The 16788-nt window shown below is 34.9% G+C and overlaps 1 protein-coding gene across 3 annotated transcripts in view; it reads right to left on the bottom strand.

Annotated features, from left to right (window-relative positions):
- SLCO1C1 (solute carrier organic anion transporter family member 1C1) overlaps window positions 1–16523 on the bottom strand; it is a 53547-nt gene extending 37024 nt beyond the window's left edge. For all 3 annotated transcript variants that reach the window (XM_017528976.2, XM_017528944.2, XM_037738548.1), the window contains exons 1-6: window positions 16271–16523; window positions 16097–16147; window positions 12231–12384; window positions 11010–11151; window positions 6030–6162; window positions 1020–1144 (exon numbers count right to left, since the gene is read on the bottom strand). In XM_017528976.2, the coding sequence (XP_017384465.1) occupies window positions 1020–1144; window positions 6030–6162; window positions 11010–11151; window positions 12231–12384; window positions 16097–16147; window positions 16271–16368 (703 nt within the window). In that variant the 5' untranslated portion in view covers window positions 16369–16523. The remainder of the gene's footprint in view (window positions 1–1019; window positions 1145–6029; window positions 6163–11009; window positions 11152–12230; window positions 12385–16096; window positions 16148–16270) is intronic.
- Window positions 16524–16788: the final 265 nt, after the last annotated feature.

Below are 16788 nucleotides of genomic sequence, written 5' to 3'. Positions count from 1 at the left end.
GAAAATCTGTTACCTTGGCCTGGTGAAGCCCAGGCAGGAGACAAGACTCTACTTCAGTCTAGTTCAGCATTCCTGCCTTTGATTCACAGGACTTCCAGTGTCTACAGTGATATCGAAAACAGCATTCCCATGTTCCCAAGGGGATCTCAGACAAAGCATTGCTGTGCTATATGCATCAGCCATCTAGAACACTAGACACTTTGACAAAATCTGCATCCTAGCTCGAGTGAAAAATAGAATTATTTCCATGTGTCTAAGATGGCCACTTTTTTTTTTTAAAGGAAATACTTGGCTTTTTAATACTCAGAATGACCTGAGGAGGTAGACATTGTTACCAAACCATACTCTGTATTATTTGCTCACTGCAACACTCTAACGATATAAGATGGCCACTTCTGTACTAGAGAGAGCTGCTGTGAAAGAAAAATATGAACATGGACATAAGATAGCCCCGTGGTGACAAGTAAGACCAAACATTGTGACCACAGGGGTTTTAGATATCTAAGCTGGCAGGGAAATGAGAGCATCAAGAGCTCTCACCACAGCTGCCCATTTTACTCTTATATAAGCTCCCTAGAATGTAAACAACCCCTGGGGACAGAGGGAGGTTAGGGACAAATTGAGAGTACATTTTTGCCATTCTGATGAAAAGTAGCTGAACATAGAAATTATATTGACTTATGGGAAAAATTCTTTCATATCTGAGCAATGGATTGAGATTTGTATGTGCTGAACTAGTTTCACCCTGCTTTCAAGACCCGCTTATTTAGAAGCATTGAATTAATCAATTAATTAATGCTCCTTTTTTCCATAAGATTTGATCATCTGGTATATTTTCTAAGGATTTCATCATTTACTGCTTCGTAATCTGGGAATTTTTGTGGCACTATGATACCTCAGTTTAAGTAGTAAAGCTTTTGGGAGCAAAAATCATAGACACTTTTGTCCACCCTAAAGCAAATGAAAGTCTTTTTTTTTTTAAAGCTTGCTTAAAAGTCAAGTCAAAAAAATGATCTTACCATTACTTATTTTGGATTTTGATTTTTCCATAACTGAGGCTGGTAATTGACTGCTTGACTCTAGGAGACACGGAGAGATGCTGAGAGTAGAATTGGAGGAAGGAGAATACCTCTCATATTTGTACCTGTATAAGAAGAATGCTTTCTTCATGATAGACTCATTAACATCATACTAAAAATATTATGTGTATGCTACACGAATCATTAGGGTGCCTGGTTGAGCTTGCAACTGTCTCTGAGTCTGAGTCACCAAACCAAACTAGCATTTAACAGCAGATTTTGCTGAAAAGTTAGGCAGAAGATCCTGCTCATAGATTACGCCAAGCTTTTCCTACCCATGGTCTGTGGGTTGCATGCAGCTCAAGATGGCTTTGAATGCAGCCCAACACAAGTTCATAAACTTTTTTAAAAATTATGAATTTTTTTGTAATATTTTTAGCTCATCAACTGTTGTTAGTATAGTTTATGTGTGGCCCAAGACAATTCTTCTTCCAGTGTGGCCCAGGGAAGCCAAAATTCGGATACCCTTGTGTTGCATTCTACCTGGGCCAGCTAATTAATGAAAGAAAATAAAAGTAAAAAATAATCCCAGTACTTTGGGAGGCCAAGGCTGGTGAATCACGAGATCAGGAATTCAAGACCAGCCTGGCCAAGCTGGTGAAATCCTGTCTCTACTAAAAACACAAAAATTAGCATGGCGTGGTGGCGGGTGCCTGATGTGTCATGAGGCTGAGGCAAAGAATTGCTTGAACCTGAGAGGCAGAAGTTGCAGTGAGCTGAGATCGTTCCAGTACACTCCAGCCTGGGCCACAGAGCTCTCAAAAAAAAGAAAAATTATCCAACTTGATAAAATCATGATTTTCTCTGAGTCAGAGAAAGAGCCATAATTGAACAATGTATTAGCATCAGCATACTTTATTTAGAGTTGTAAATTTAGTAGAACAATTACCAGGCTGATTCTGGAGAATGGAAAGTGACACATGGATTTAATACCATTTATCCTGATGTTATTCTGCTTTTTCTCTACTGCTTGCTAGTATAGCACAAAGTTACTTCTAATCCTGCTCTTTCCCCCATTTATAAGGTTATGATAGTAGCTGGGATAAATAGCCATTGCTTAGTGGGCATCCTGTGATAATGCTAATCAACAATTTCCCCAGCTGTACTCTTGGACTCAAATTATCCTTCATGTCCCGTGTTCTCCACACTCATTGTACCCCTTGGGGAAGAGGTATCTGGTAAGAAAACATCCCAGCATCATCTTGATTCTCATTTTATTCAGGCACTGGCCAAAGGCCAGTAATCATAGGAACAGACACTGGCAAATTAATAGTAAAGAACTGTTTATTTGGCATAGTAAAGAAAAGATGTATTATTAAAAATTCACTTGATAAATAAATTAGCTTAAATCTGTTTTGTGCAATCTACATCTCAATGGGTTTATGAACCCCACTGAAAAAGTAAGAACATTTTTATATGTATGTTTTTATGTGAATGCTTAAGAGAAGAGGGTTCCAGTTATTAAAATTTTATCAAATGGTTCCCTGACCATAGTAGGTTAAGAATCACTTAATGAAGTTGACTGTTTTCAATTCTTAACCAAATATGACACCATTTAGCATTGAAATCATGGTAAGTATAATTTTATTTCGTTAATAATTACAGAGAAACCATTGACTATTATAATGCTTCAAGACTATTGAAGTGAGAATGGATGGTGATCATAGAGTATTTTGAAAAATTGTAATTATTTTAACTCAGTTCCTTCTGTCAACAGGTTACTGTTGCAAGCATCATAATTATTTTGACTTTATCTAAGTACCACTTTTGTTACTAATTACTATCTGTGATTCTCTAAAAAATAATGTTTAGGCTTTAATTTTCTTAGTTGTAAAATGAGAGGTATGGATGTGGTCTGTACCTATTTAGACTCTGTTGGAGAAGAGACAAAGATGAAATTAATTAACCCTGGGACTAATATTATAAATGCTTTTATATTAGGGAATTTATTTCTGACCTGCATGCAAATCCTGACTGATGCACTCTTGACTTTGATGTAAGAAATTTTACGTTAGTTTCCTAAATAGTCTCCCTGCTTCCAAGCTTGCCCACCAGAGTCAATTCTCCAAGTAGCAGTAAATGTGATCCTTTAAAAATATAAGAAAGATCATGTCACTCTGCTCAAAACTTTCTAACAACTTCTCATCTCATTCAGAGGACAAGCTAAATACTTGCAATTGCCCTAACTTTACGACTCAAAAGATGGTCTGCAGATCAGCAACATCAGCTGAATCACAATTTGCAGTTTACCGAGAGCCTCAGGTGATTCGAATGCCCATCAAAGTGAGAAACAACCTTGACATAGCCTCTCATTCCCTTTTACTTCTCAGCATTCATCTTCTGTGCTTTCCCATGGTCATTGCATTTTAGCCACACAGGCCTCTTTGCAGGTCATCCATGCACCAGACTTCCTCTTGCTGCAGAAACTTTGCCTTCACTGTTCACTTAGGCTAGAAGTCTTCTTTCCCAGATATCCACATGGCTCTCCCCTTTACCATTATCAGATCTTCTTCAAATGTCACCATCTCTGTGAGCCATAGGTTGACTACCCTACTTTGTACTCAGCCACCCCTGACCCACCACACACACTCTTTATGTGTCTTCACTGGGTTATTTTTCTCTATAGTTCTTACCATTCTCTGACATATTGTATTTGTTTATTTTCTGTCCCCTCCTCAAAAAATCTATTAGGGCAGAGATTTTTTTTTTGTCACTACTCTTTCTTTGCTGCCTAGAGAAATTTTATATATATATATATATATATATATATATATATATATATATATTTGCTAAATTAATGAGTTAAATGAGCTTACACAGAAAACTAAACAGCCTATTAGGAATAGGCCCTCAGTAGTTGCTATCCATGATTAAAAGGTTTTGTTGGACATCAAGGATATTTCTGTAAAGGAGACAGAGCATAGTTATCTCTTAGAGAATGAATATCACATTTTGAATAAGCACCCAATTAGTGACTAATGCTGTGTAATGCTGGAAAGAAATTATAGAGATAATCCTCAGTGGAGAGCAAGCTTCATGAAGGAAAGATTGTGTGTGTTTTTGTTTTGTTTTGTTTTCTCACAGAAATAGGTCCATTACCTGACATTGTACCTGGCAAGTATATTAAATAATAAATAAACAAATATGTTCTCTAGCATATCAAAAATGTTGGATAAGAATCTGTCTCTGTCCCTCTGGTATCCTTTGTCAACATTAGCCTGTCTGGTTGTCCCACCTTCTTTTTGATACATTTTTCCCTCTGATTTTCTTATGTGGGTGTTCTATATTTGACACTAACTTAAAGTAATAAAATTATTAATATGTATACAGCAGCTTTAAGACAAAACCATTGCTGGTTAAAACCAGGTGGCTTAATGAGCTAAGAGGATTGATAACACACAATGATAACACAGCTACTAGTTAGGCTGGTAACCATGATAACCATTTTACCTGTGTCATCTCACTTAATATTTGCAATGACATTATGTGCTAGGTATTATTTTTAAAACCTGTTTTAAGATGCAGAAACTGAGACCTAGAAAAATTAAGTAATGTAGCCACTGCCACATAGAAGATCCACTGCATAGTGATTTAAGTCTGGAGTAATAGGTTTATCTATCCTATGTAACTACTTTTACTTTTTAAATTTTTTCAGTAGTGGAACTGCTTTTCCCTCTGAGCAAACTGTCACATGGAGGCTCAATGAATCAACAGATAACAGCAACACAACTAAGGATCAAGTAGGAATTAAGCAGATTGGAGACTCGTTTTCTCATTCTTCTCTTTTTCATTCTTTCTGCAGGCTGAACACATAAAACATTTCTACAGAATCTCAGTGATAAAGGAAACTTCTGACCTGTGGAAGGAGGTTGTCCAAAGAGCAGGCAGAAATTCCCAAATTACAGAACCCCCTCCAAGTAAAAATTTAGGGTCCAGGGAATTCATCCAAATGGGTGGAAAAGCTCCTACTCAAGACAGTTCTGTGCCCTACCTTGACAGATTGGCCAGGGAGGTCAAAATCTGACTGTACTTATATAAGTAGTCTAAAAATTCAAGAAAAAGTTCAGACTAGGTTTTTTGTAAGTCTCTCCGGCACTAAACTCTCTTGATACAATGATTTGGAGTGGACAATAAAGTCTCACTTGAAATATAAGTTTTTAAAAATATTCTTTTACTTTGAAACCTTTTGGTATTCATTTCCTTTTCAGCAATAGATAAACAGAGAGAAGGGCAGTGAAACAGATATGCATGTAGGCTGCTGCCAGAGAAGTCAGCTGACTTGTTTTAGGGTTCTGGTTTCATAATTACAAGACACCTAAACTTACAAAAGTCATCAGACTCTTCAAGTCATGGGGCCTGGTTCTTAGCTCTAAAGTAAAAAAGATAAACTATGCTCTCCTACCCCACAGATTGCTGTAAGGCTAAAAATGACATGGGTAAAAATCTTTAGAACTACTAAAGCTGTATGCATGTATTAACAAAAGTAGCAAAAGTAGACTTTTGGGTTAGAGGATATAGACACCCCACTTCTATTGATAAAGGTCTAAGAGATACTTTTTGGACATTGAATAGTTGTGTGAGTTGATAATAAATCCCTAAGTTAATTATCTACCAGCCAGTGTTCCATAATCCAGAATTTATTATCTGTAGTATTCATTAATAATTATTTATTTGACATTTACCACGTTAATTTATTTTCAGTTATATATTTTTCCTCCACAGCTAAATTAAAGCATTTGACTCAAAACAGAGTAGGTAAAATCTTTCTTTAATCTTGTCATTATACAGTAATCTATGAATTTTTTTTTATAGTTTGTCAGAAGAAAAATTATAAAATTGTTCTAGAATTTTATCCAAAGACAATGTAATAAAAGTAAGACAAATTTATCATGGGTCAAGCTTAAATTTAAATAATTAAAGGCAAGGAAAACATGATTGCTTTAGACTTACTGCTCCATGAAGAACTGAGGCATTGCAATCAGCAATGTTCCAACTCCCATGATTAGACACCCTGCTCCAATTATTTTTGGCCTGTGAAGTTTGGCTCCAAAGTAGCTAACAAATGTTATAACTAGGAGATTCCCTTTGAGGAAAAAAATAAAACATCATAAATTAGAGAATTTAGAAGTCAACAGCATAACTGAATGAATGTATATAGCAGATCAAGCAATGTTTTCTTTTGACTAAGCTATCTACACATCATTTTTATTTTTTCCTTTAATCTGAGATGATTCTTGAAATTATCCTGTTCATGCTTCAGTCAATTCATCCCATTGTCAAAATATTTTAATTCCAGTCCTTCATTCCACCCAACCTAATTATTTGTCCTTGAAAAATTTTATTGGTCAGGCACGGTGGCTCACACCTGCAATCCCAGCACTTTGAGAGGGCAAAGCAGATGGATCACTTGAGGTCAGGAGTTGAAGACCAGCTTGGCCAAGATGGTGAAACCCTGTCTCTATTAGACAAATACAAAAATTAGCCAGGCATGGTGTCACACACCTGTAACCCCAGCTACTCGGGAGGCTGAGGCAGGAGAATCGCTTGAACCTGGGAGGCGGAGGTTGCAGTGAACTGAGATTGCTCCATTGCACCCCAGCCTGGGTGACAGAGTAAGACTCTGTCTCAAAAAAAAAAAAATTATCAGTAAGTCAAATGCTTTAAGGCACGCTTTACCTTCTCTCAAATATTTTTTGGTAATTTTGAAGTAAACTTCTTTTTTCTTCATTCATTAAAATTTTTATGAAACTTCCATTCGTGTTCTAAGTGCTTGTGAAATACACATAACAAATTCTTTCTTTTGCTGATGTTCTTTACAGAAAAATTAAACACAACTGCACTTCACTTTAAATGAAATAAAATGATGAAACACATTTACACAAATGATACTTTATGACTTGTTCATACACTTTGTAAAAGAAAAAGATTGACTCACAACAGAAATAAAATTATTCCACATAGGCAACTTTAGGTATACATCAAGTATATAACCTCAACATATGCCTAAAAGTAAGACAAAATATAACACAAATTTGACAAAATACAAAGTCTTTATAAAATATGCCCATCTATATCTTTTGTGAAAAATGGTTTAAAATTATTGGGGTTTTTTGAAAGTAGAAATTATGCTTTTCTAAAATGTCTCTAGTAAAGCATGTGGTATATGACTTTTAGTTGATGATAGTAAGTGATTAAACATATTAATCAAGTAATATTTCTCATGCTTTGCTGTGCATAAAAATACTGAAAGGAAATGGTTAAGGAAATGGAAACTTGTCAAAAATGCAGATTCTTGGCAAGTACCAAAAGTTTCTGATTCCATGGATCTGCGGTCAGGCCAAGAAATCTGCATTTCTAATACTAACTCAAGCGTGTTGATAAGGATGGCTCCTGGAACATGCTTTGACAAACATTGTTTAGGGTTTTAGACTTCAAGGGATTTTAAAGTTTTAGCTATATTTATTTGAGACATTTAATTTTTAAGATGTCCAGTGCTAGATAGAGTAAGAATTTAACAATTTCCCAGCAATTGACTGTGATGGCTAATGGGTAGCTTTGCTTTGAAGTTCTCATTTCCAATTTTTGAGCTAGAGTATGTTTCCCTACATCTGTAAGCAATCATCTAATTTACTACTGTTCAGTCACATTGCCAGCTTTAGTAAATTGGAAATAAAGCAGTAATTTTTATAGGCTTGAGGATAATAATAATGATAGTGAGAAACATGACTTGCACAGTGGTCCTGGTCTTTATGGCTCCAGGAAGAATTAAGTTCTTCTTCACGTTCAGATTAAAACACTAGTACATGAGCACAAGGTTTCTCATTTGAAATTTATGTATTTAGTAGAAGACATTGTATATCATATTATTTTGATAATTCTATCCATATGTTTGTTAACACAACATATGTCCCACAATAAATAAACCAATATAAAATGATAGCTGACTTTTACTTTATAGGCAATTCTCTCCTACCCTCGCCTACACTTCACCAATATCACACAATAAAGGACTCCTGTTTACAAGCTATTTCTGAATAGTGTGTGTGTGTGTGTGTGTGTATACACACACACACATATATATATATATATATATATATATATGGTATATTGATATATACTATATCTATAGAAGTTTTTGCCTCCTTGGTATCCTTTCTGAGCTTTCAGGAGATACACTTGGAATATAAATGATGATACATAACCTTTCAAAAATGAACTTGGATATCAAAATTCTTCCACATCTACCACCATTAGTCTTTCACACACACACACAAAAAAGTACAGAAAGTTTTAGAAATATGTCTTACCAAACTTTAAAGTAACAGACTCTTGCTCTCTTCTTTTTCTGCCTACCTCACGCACGCACTCACACACACACACACACACACACTCTCTCTCTCTCTCTCTCTCTCTCTCTCTCTCTCTCTCCAGATAACAGAAAAGAAAGCAAGCTACTCAATTCATCTTGTGAGACTACTATTTTAAAGCCAAACTGAACAAGGACAGTGTAAGAAAAAACAATTCGAGCCCAAACTTGGTTATGAAGATAGATGTAAAAATCCTAAACAAAATATTAGCAGCCTGAATAGTATATAAAAATAAAAATATCCAAACCAAGAGCAGTTTATTATAGAAGCACAAGAGTACCACCAAGTATAAATGTTATTAATTAAATCACTATATAACAAATGGAAGGGGAATAATTCCATGGTTAACTTAACAGACAAAGTAAAAACACTCAATAAAATTAATCATTTATGTTAGGAAAAAACAAATCAGAGCAAACCAATTTTTAAAGTGTATCTATCAAAACCACAAAGCAAGCATATTGCTTAATACTGAAAATTTAAAAGTATTTGCATCTAGGTCAAACATAAGAGAAAGATGTCCATTGTAAATGGACATAGTAATGAGTACTATGAGTACTTTAACATAGTACTGAGGCTTGTGTGTTGGGGAAATAACAAGAAAAAACAGATCTAAGAGTTGCAAAGAAAGATATGAAATTATATTTTGTTTCAGACAATTTGTCTATTTTGAAAACTCTACAGTTTCCATGGAAAATCAATTAAAACTAATAGAATTTCAACAAAGTTGCCACATACAAATAACATAAAGATAGAAGATGATATTGGTTCCAGAATCTTGGAAGGAAGGAATGTGAAAAGAGGCAAAAGAAGTAAATTAAGATTATGTTCAGGAAAGTCACTTGGCTGGAAATTTATATAATTCAAATAATTAGGGCAAACCAGTGATATTTGGGATAAAGGTTTTCAAGGGATGTAAGAGAACTTTTAAGCCATTTTAAGGCAACTAATCCAATAAATAATTTATATGCCTAGGATGGTCTGGAATAATTAATGTGAATCTAGAGTCATGTTTTTTTTGCTATTTTCTATGAAAACTTAGCACTGTCTATCAAATATAGACTTTTTCTCTCAAGTTTCATTGGGACCTGGGAGCCCAAACAAAACTTTGGACCTTATCATTTCTATGCGTCTTCAGCTCTAACATATTTTTATACAATAATCTAGAGAGAGAAAAACATCAAACATCATGCTATATAATTTTTTAACTGTCCATATCTGCTCTGTTCTTTTATCTGCACCAGCTACCTCTTCCTCCTTGTTTCCTCTCATGATGCATTTTGTCACCCTTTACCTTGATTCTCTTTGGCCCTTCATTCAGTGTAGGGCTAACAGTAGAACAGAGGTCAAGGAATAAATCAACCATTTGGGCCAGTCTAAGCAGATTACATAAACGATTGATGGGATAAGATGTTTTAGAAACTTGCTACACAAAATGTGATCTATTGAATAGAAGCATCAGCATCATTTAGGAGCTTATTAGAAATGCAGAATTTTATCCTGTTCCTACCAAATCAGATTTTTAGAAAGAGTTTAAAAAAATTGCCCAGCTATTTGTATGGACATTAAAATTTGATTGGCACTAAGAAAGGTCATTCTGGAAGGATGATAAAAAGTGAATTTGGGAAGCAAATGCCTGAAGGCAAAAAGTTACTTATTCATTTTATTTTTTTTCTGTGACATTCAGAGTAAGAACTAAACACATAGTATGAACAAAAAGAAATTGTTGAAGAGTTGAAAAATATTTATTCATTTTTTCTGAAAGTTCACCAGGTAAAGCTAAAATTGGGGCAGTTAGAGGTTTTACTATAGCATAGACCTGTGTCCAAACAAGCATTAAGGACCAGAGAGGGTACTATTTGGTTTATTTCAATAAAAAATTAAGCCTTTTAGTTTACCAGTTCAGGAGCAGACTAACTAGGATTATCCTCTTTAAATTACTTCTAAAACAGTGACTCAAATTACTTGGTCTTTTTAAGTTCTAAGGAGGAGTCTATAGGTCAATGGCGAACTGAAGACACCTAAGAGTTGAATTTTTATTGCCTGCTCTGATCTTGTGTTCTAGGTAATAGAATCATTTCATTCTTCTTTCTAGGCCATTGGGTGGAAACATCCCTTTTATGATGTAACTTCTTTCATCATTCTTGATTCTCTTTGAAAGTTCCCATTGTAGAGTCCATTTGGATTATTTCACATTTCTAAAATTGAATCATAGGGCTCCTAGGGTATATTGTTCTTCTGTAAAGATACTTCTATAGATTTATAACTCAAAATAAGAATTAGCCTCTCACCCTCTCCTCTAGGAAAGTCTCTTACTCTGATGTGGAGCTCTGAATTGTATGAACCATGCAATACCAAACACCTAGGGAGAGAAATTTACTGTTGGTTGCTTGAAAGAGAAAACTGCCTCTCCTGTAGGAAAAGATCATGGCAAATTCTGTCCAAAAAAAGATTTTATGAATAGAGTCAGATTCCAGCAGGCAACAGGATGCAGAAGATGTCCTTTAGCCACACCTAGAAGATCTTGGGCTTAAAAGTAAAGTCAGGCATCTGTGATACCTACCAATTTCAAAACTACCATCAATAACTCCTACCAGTGAAGAAGGAATATCAAACCTTCTCTCTATCTGAGTGATGGTGCTCTTCAGATAGCCTTCTGCCAATGCTTTGGCAAAGTAAACGAAAGACAAGGCACCCAAGAACACCTGGAAAATATGACAAATCATACTTAATCTGACTCCAGTTGGACTCACAATTGGAAACTTACTACCAGTCAAATACAAAATAAATAACAAAGAATGTGTAATATCAGCTTTATTATCACCGAAACTTTAATTCAAACACTATTCAAGGTTTCTATCAGCCTTAAACACAAAACATGTAGATTTTCAAAAGTTCAAATGCTCTTGGAATTTAAAATATATATTTTGTTTTTATGTGAAATGTGTGTTGAATTCTCTTTCGTCTTCTTCCGCTCTGCTCCAGAGGGACACTCAAAGGAGTCTTATATTGAAGAGTCAGTGTATGGTGTCATTCATTGTTAAGAAAATGAAACAAATGAAACCATATGCCAAACACTTGACATCTTATAACAAGTCCAGCACTTGGAATTATGTATTTCACGGGGTGGTGCATGCACCAGCAGGGAACATAATGCATAGACTGAAAAAGTGCAACTATTATTCCTTGTGTTTATATTTATACTTATTAAATTCATAGTCATATGTTTTTTTCAATGGAAAACATGTCTTTGATACCTAGCTTACAAAGTTTGCTAGACATGAGTCTGTGATGGAACCTTCATAGGGAAGGTGGTTAGCATTTATATGAAAAAAAGCAAAGATTTATTGAGTGAATATTTGTATAAAGAAAGAACAGGAGCTTGGAGCACACAAGCACCCTTTAAAAAGCAACATTTCTTACTGTGTAACATTATTCTCATTTTTATTTGCAAAATTGGAGTAACATGATGCTACAAAAGATTAAATGTTATATCTGTACTTGGCATAGTATCTGGTACATGGCAGAAGTTCAATAAATATTAGTTTCTACTGTCTCTCTCTTTTCTATTTAGGAGGGGCATTTAAATGAGCCCAGGAAAGTAATTTAACCCACATAATCAGGAAGATATTGCTTGCACTGTCTGGCAAGGTGTGGTTTTAGTAAATCACATCTAAGATCATTTTTTTTAAAAGGAGAAAAACTTATTCTAACTTCATTCTATAGAAGATATCTGGATAGAAAGCTAAGCGCATCAACCCCATTTTCTTCTTGGTTACTCTACCTTTAGTTCACCACAGCATGGGTGCTTTTCCTCTGAGGAGGGATATCCTGTTTTAAAAGAAGGCCTTCCAACAGGTTGCACTGAAGTTTTGCAGAATAACTGGATATTTTCTTTGGATGAAGTGTCCATTATAAAAACGTTCCTTGACTCTGATCTGTCAAAGTTAGTTTTTAAAGTAAAAATAAATAAATACTAAAACATTTATTACTTTTTAAAAAATTCGACAGTATGCCACAATTTTATAGGCCCAATTTAAAGTGGATCTACCTTTTGTTGTCACAGTAAGTTGGCAATTTTTTTCAATTAAAATCAACTAGGATATTTGATTAACTAATCCTGCTATTATTGGAACTCCGTAGCCAGCATTCTTTTTCAATCCCTTCAGTTTAAGCCTCATTATGGCAAAGAATAAATTTAAGTGTTGCCTTTGGAATAAATAACAAGGCAGAATTTTGCTAACTTTGTGGTCTTGCCAGTTTAAACTGGGAGCAAGCAGGAAAGGAAAAAGAGGAATTCAACTATTTGAATATTGATTCATTAGAATAAAGTCTTTAAAGCCTTTAAATCTATCTTCTTAGTAAAACAGAAAGACATTCATTATAGATCCCTATACCACCTTATGATTCCTGTAGCACCCAAAGTGAGGCTTAAAATATGACAGAAAAAGAAGAGGTTCAATTTGTGTATTGTTTTGTTGTTAAAGCAACATGATTTGTGCCTCGGGCTTAGATTTAATTCAGGTGAAAAGGCAGTCTTTGATCTGCCTTAAAGTAAAAAAGATGGCCTTGCTTCCCATGCTTAATTTCCTACCACCCCTCACAGGACAGGATCACACACTGAACCTATTTTCTCTCTGTTCACATCAATATGTACATATCTTGTGCCCCTACTTCTTTAGAATTCCACGTGGCTCAGTGCCTGCCTGATAATCTAACCTAAATCGGTAATTCAACAAATAAAACAATTTCTGGGTCTCCCTAGTATTATCAGATGAACCAACGGTACATTAGTAGAGAACTTCTACATCCACATCATACCAAAGGAGTAACATTAGGAGTCAAATTTCATGTATTATGGCAGAAATTTTTTCTAACCATGTGTATATCCCCTTGACTTTCTGCAGTGCTTGTTCTATGTTTACTAAACCTCATCCTTCATCATTTCAATTTGTAGATACCATCTCAAACTGAAAAATCAAGTAATAGTAGTATACACAATTTGTTTTATATTAATAATATGAAATTAAAGCATAGAAAACCTCAACAATTTAAAAGTTAGGTGGATTCTTCCAGGGAGTTGGAAATGAGTAAAGAAAGGATGAGGCACAAGAGCCTGATTTTAAAACAAACTATTGTTAGGCTTTTTGATTCATTTTATAAACATGCATAACTTTAGTTTTTTTAATTGAAAAAGAAAAGTGAGTGAAACCAGAAATAATTAAAAACAATAAATAAGCTAAACAAAACTCTAATAATGCGAATCAAGATTAAAAAAAGACACAAATACATAATATTAATGACCTAAAAACAGAGATATGTAGGAATATAAAACATAAAAAGATGCGTAGAATATAGAAATAAGTTTAATAACTTGACTTAATGGATTAGTTTCTAGCAAATATTCATTACCTCTATTGATATAAACCAGAAAAGAAAAATAGCCAAGAAAGACATTATCAAAAATATTCTGAAACTATTCCCTAAACAAAGATACTAAGGACAGATGATATACCAGAAGTACTTTATCAAGGGATATTTTTTGAGGAAAGATAGCAGATAATGGAAACATAATCATTGTCTCCATTAGTTTGACAAAACTAAAATCATCTTGGTAACAAAACAGCATAAAGATAGTACAGAAAGGAAAACTTCAGATTCAGCCCAAAGATTATAAAATTCTAAGTAAAATGCTAGCAAATCCAAATTAGCTCTTGTTCTATAATTAGAATTATTCTAAAAGATGCAAAAATTGGCTACTTAAATTCATTCACCTAAATTACCACGTGAATGATTTAAAAAAATAGAATTTCAGTAGATAAAAAACATCAGTTGATAAAATTCAACATCTATTACTGATTTAAAAAACAAAGTTTAAGAAATGAAGAATATAGATATTCTTCTTTAATGGTATCTGATACCATCAGCCAACTTCCTCTGTCTACTGAGTCACTAGGACTTCTTTTCTAGAACAGTATTTTCCAGAACAATGAAAACAGGGTTTGGGAAACACAGAGTTCTACCATATTAAATAGATATCTTTACTACTAAACTAAGAGTAAAAAATATTACCAAGCAAGAGATACACAAACCAGAGATATTTTAAAATAAGAAATGAATAATTCTTAAATTTATAGCTTAAATTGCAATCTTCTTTAAAGGATGAAATTATATAATTCAACTTGGCCTTCTGTTTTAGGGATTCACATATCGTCTTATTTCTCATCAGTCATAATATTAAATCTAGTGATCAGAAAATACAAATACATTGTTTAATAATAAAATATGCTATTACTTATCCCAAATTTGTCTTTAAAAGATCCAAAGTGTTACATCTAGAATGCTAATGCCAATGAGAAAAATAATTCTGTTAAAAACATTGCTGAAAAGCTTGAGATACTATAACACATTTTAAGTTATCTAATATATGGAGGTGTTGACACAAAAATCACTGTAACTGGAATTCAAAAGTGATAATGAAAGATAAATATAGTTATCTCAGTTCACGTTGTGTTAGGGCAAAATAGTATCCAGCTTAAACTATTGGCACTGACTAGCTTTACTGAAGTGTCTTGGTGTCTAATGCACAAATTATTGCCAGTGTAGTATGTTCCAAGGAGGCTACGGTTCATCCCCTGTAAAAAGAGAGGGAAGGAAGCTCAATGACATGAATGGAAAGATCCTTGGAGCCTTCAGGCTCTCTCTCTTCATTTGCAACTGCAGAAGTAGAGCAAGAGTACACAGTTATTCAGAATGATTTGCATTTGGCAAATCGTTAATTGATCTCTGGCCTCTTGAATAGATTCTTCCAGGAAAAGACATATGACAGTTTTCATCCAGTACCCTGGGTTTGGAGAGAAGTCAAAGAAAAACAAGCCAAGCAGTTTCTCTTCCTTTGAGTTCAAAAAAATTGAATAATCTCTCCTCATGAGTTTGATAATCATCCCTCCAGATTTTAAATGTAGAGAGCAAGTGGCTTACGAAGGTTGTAGTTAGATCACACAGATGTACTCAACCCCTGTGCTCTGCAGTTGACTCGGACTCTGTCCAGCAATCAGCCTCCAAGGACTGCCACAGAGAAAGTCCTAAAGGCAACCATGCTCCTCCCTCTCTTCTGGCCATCTCCCATGAGGAAAACCTCTGTCCTGGCTTGACTTCTAGGCACCAGGATGACTGCCTTCAGACGAGCTGAAAAATAGCCTTATGGCACTTGCTGGAGAGGAATGTATGTTGTTTGGAAACTAATTTCCCACCCAATACAAATTATTTGTGTCAGATTCAGATTTAATAAGTACTATTTTTGCGTGGGGTGATGTATGTACCTTTTCTAATCCTTAAAATAGCTCAACAAGCTTAGTATTAGAATTCTATTTTTAAAATTAGATGGCCCAAAGCAATTAAGTGACTTGTGGAAAGCTAAACAACTTCTAAGTATCAGACTCAAAATTTGAGCTCAGTTTTGAGTTTATCTGATTTCTTTAACCAATCTCCTCTCTTATTTCCACCAAAAACTAATGAGGGGCTTATCACCTCGCATTGAGAATTTTTGTGGATAAAACATAAATAGCACAGAAATTAAGGGTTAAGTAATCTCCCATAACAATCTGATCTATTAATCACAAAACATGAAATGAGAGAACCAAGTCTTACCTGGAGGTAGAGATCAAAGATAGCCAGTTCCTTTCAATGTGCTCAGCAAGACTGAAAGAGGAAACTGAGGTACACTCCCCAGCAATTTGGAACAATTTTATCAGGTGGGGAGAGCATGGGTGGACACAGGCCAAGCAGATTAGGGAGAAGAAAAGATGAAGGGCATGGTCTCACCCCTCAGCAATCTCTTCTCTTTCCTCTTTCCTCCTGGCCTCTTTTTTTCTGGCAGTCAGCAGAGAATTGGCCAGGCTGGCAAGGCTACTGACGTGCATCTCAGCTCCCAGGGCACAGAAAGAGCTGAAGCTTTTGAGCCATTTCTTTGCAATTTGCTGCAAGTTTAAGGCCACACGTGATAAAGCTTTCTTTATGGGAGAGAGTGAAAAAAAGAAAAGACCACTTGTGATCTTACTTGCTGATTCCCAGAAAACACAACTCTGCAGGGGGCAGAGGGTAAGGGAACAGAAGCCAGAGGAGGGACAGAAGTTTATAACAAAGACCCCTCCTCCTTCCAAAAAGTTTTTAAGCCAACTATTCCTTAGGGACATCACTGGGATCCTTATGTTTTCTTTGTTTGTTTTTGTTTTGTTTGTTTTGTTTTTAATGGTTCTTGGGCTAATTTCCTACATGATTTTCTTTTCCATTGGTATTCTAGAATCTTTAGGGACCAAGTATCAGGTCACGATCAAAGCTCT

The sequence above is a fragment of the Cebus imitator genome, unplaced genomic scaffold, assembly GCF_001604975.1.
Source record: "Cebus imitator isolate Cc_AM_T3 unplaced genomic scaffold, Cebus_imitator-1.0 Scaffold2, whole genome shotgun sequence".
NCBI lineage: Eukaryota > Metazoa > Chordata > Mammalia > Primates > Cebidae > Cebus > Cebus imitator.
Note: the sequence above shows the minus strand (reverse complement) of the source record. Positions and strands in the feature narration are given on the sequence as shown.